At 52.5% G+C, this 2,749-nt stretch overlaps 1 protein-coding gene across 1 annotated transcript; it reads left to right on the forward strand.

Annotated features, from left to right (window-relative positions):
- The first annotated feature begins 1,349 nt into the window (after positions 1 to 1,349).
- On the forward strand, positions 1,350 to 2,189 carry LOC126689867 (uncharacterized). The gene has a single exon (XM_050385035.1). It carries the CDS (start codon positions 1,350 to 1,352, stop codon positions 2,187 to 2,189), a length of 840 nt encoding a protein of 279 aa, XP_050240992.1.
- The last annotated feature ends 560 nt before the right edge of the window (positions 2,190 to 2,749 follow it).

Here is a 2,749-nt window from a genome sequence, read left to right on the forward strand (position 1 = left end):
GTAACTTCATTTTCTCCTGTCAAAGACCTAGTTCTATAACTCGCTCTCTACAAATTCATTGTTGAGGGACTTTTGGGCCAGGATCTCCCACCGGTTGGGCCTGAACCCCGAATTCGTCACCCTACAATTGGCGCCGTCTGTGGGGAGAACTTGTGTCTTGACAAGTGAAACAGCAAGGGATGGAAGGATCAGGTCCGCGCCAAGCTGGACGTACTGAATCTCAACGACAGGACAACTTTGTAAACCTCGAACGAGCAAAAGACCAAAATGATCAACGAGAGGGCAGTGTGAACACCGCTCACACGAGTAAAAGTCGCTCGAAAGGGAAAGACCATGCATCCCGCCAGCACAACGAGCAGAAGGCTCTGCAGCAAGAGATTGAGGATTTGAGGAAAAGGCTGCGGCGAGCCCAACAAAAACGTCCTTTGCCCATTTCGGATACTAGCAGTGGTGAGGATGATGAATACAGACGAAGGAGGAGGACCCCCCCGAGCGAGACGTTCTCCTATGAGGAAGAGAGGCCTCACAAACGCGGCCGCAAAAGCCCACCTTACCAAGGCTTAGTCAATGACGCCATGAGCAAGGCCCTGGATCGAATCTCCCAGTCGCCATTTACCCGTAGGATAGAGCGGGCGGTGCTCCCTCGGCGATTTAATCAGCCAACGTTTAGCCTGTATAATGGTCGAACTGACCCAGTGGAGCACGTGAGCCAGTTCAACCAGAGGATGGCCGTTCACTCCAGGGACGAGGCGTTAATGTGTAAAGTGTTCCCCTCCAGCCTGGGGCCCCTGGCCATGAGATGGTTTGATGCCCTCCCACCAAACTCTATAGACTCCTTCAAACAATTGACGCAGGCCTTTGGTTCCCGCTTCATCACCAGCACTAGAGTCCCTCGGCCCCTCGATTCCCTTTTATCTCTGTCCATGCGAGAAGGAGAGACGTTAAAGGCCTACTCGGACAGATACTGGGAGGTGCACAACGAGGTAGAGGGGAGTCACGATGACGTCGCCATCAGTGCCTTTAAAAGGGGCTTGCCAACAGAGCATGGTTTGAGAAAGTCTCTCACAGGGAAGCCAGCAACCAGCGTGCGGCAACTTATGGACAGGATAGACAAGTATAAGAGGGTCGAGGAGGACCAGCAAACCGGGAAGGGAAAGGCGAAGTTTGTCCCCCAGGAGAGAAGGGACTTCAGGTCGGACCGCTTCAGTAACAGTAATAAGCCGAGAAGAGATTATGCAGAACAGTCGGGATCTACAGGGGCTCAGGTAGTCCACGCTGTGTTCCGAGAGCCATTACACGTGATCATGGGAAAAATAAAGCACGAGCCCTATTTTCAATGGCCAAATAGGATGGCAGGTGACCCCTCAAAACGCAATCAGAATCTATATTGTGCGTACCACCAAGAGCCCGGCCATGTCACAGACGAATGTAGGAATCTGAAGAACTATGTGGATCGACTCGTCCGAGAAGGAAAGCTAGGGCATCTGTTGCAACGTCCTGAGCAGTCAAATGTCGATACCAGGCAAAGTACCTTGAGGCCACCCATCGGCACGATAAATGTCATTCTTGCCGCACCTGGGAGAACCGGTTCCGTCCCATTCAGAGTAATGTCAGTAGGTAGGTTCCCGACAGAGTCAGGCGAAAAGGAATCCAAGAGGGCTAGAGGGAGAGTGCCATTAATTGGATTCACGGAAGAGGACAAAGAGGGAACTATTCAGCCCCATGACGACGCCCTAGTCGTGACACTCAGAATAGGAGGCTATGACGTGAGGAGGGTGTTAGTTGATCAGGGCAGCGCCGTGGAAGTGATGTACCCGGACCTGTATAAAGGGCTGAATTTAAAGCAGGAGGACCTGTCGCCATATGACACTCCTCTGCTTAGCTTTGAGGGAAAAATCGTCATCCCTAAGGGCATGATCAGATTGCCTGTGCAAACAGACATAGAAATAGTGGAAGTGGATTTCATTGTGGTGGATGCATACTCACCCTACACGGCTATCGTGGCACGGCCATGGCTTCATACGCTAGGGGCTGTGTCATCTACCCTGCACCAGAAGGTGAAGTATCCCTCAGAGGGCCGAATCAAAGAGATAGTGGGGGATCAAGGAGTGGCCAGGCATTGCATGGTATCGGCCATTGCTCGACAATTAAGCGACGCGCCTTCCACTTCAACCGGGAATACCTTATAGCAATCAAAAGCCCCGGTCCGAGTTGCAGGTAATGAAGGACCGGACCTGGAGGTGAGTTGTGAAGAGCTAGAGAAAGTGCTCGTCGGATCAGACCCCGAAAGGTTTTTCCAGATTGGCTCGGAGCTGCCAGCACAGGAGAAGTCGGCGCTAATTGATTTTCTGCGTCGAAATGAGGATGTGTTCGCTTGGGATCCTTATGAAGCCCCTGGGGTCGACTCAGACCTAATACGCCATCACCTTAACGTTAACCCAGCTATTACCCCAAAGAAGCAGCCGCCTCGGCGCCCGTCAAGGGAGCATGCAGACGCTGTGAGGGAAGAGGTGGCGAAATTGAAAAGAGCTGGGGCTATCAAGGAAGTCTTCTACCCCGAATGGCTGGCGAACACAGTCGTGGTGAAGAAGAAGAGCGGGAAATGGCGAGTCTGTGTGGACTTCACGGACTTAAATAAGGCTTGCCCGAAGGATCCTTTCCCAATGCCGCGAATAGACCGACTGGTCGACGCAACCGTCGGGCATCCCCGAATGAGTTTTTTGGACGCTTTCCAGGGCTACCATCAGAT

This window comes from Quercus robur, chromosome 6 (assembly GCF_932294415.1).
Source record: "Quercus robur chromosome 6, dhQueRobu3.1, whole genome shotgun sequence".
In the NCBI taxonomy this organism is placed as follows: domain Eukaryota; kingdom Viridiplantae; phylum Streptophyta; class Magnoliopsida; order Fagales; family Fagaceae; genus Quercus; species Quercus robur.

Coding starts and splice junctions, on each gene's coding strand:
- LOC126689867 (XM_050385035.1), top strand. CDS start 1,350: ATGGCAGGTGACCCCTCAAAACGCAATCAGAATCTATATTGTGCGTAC.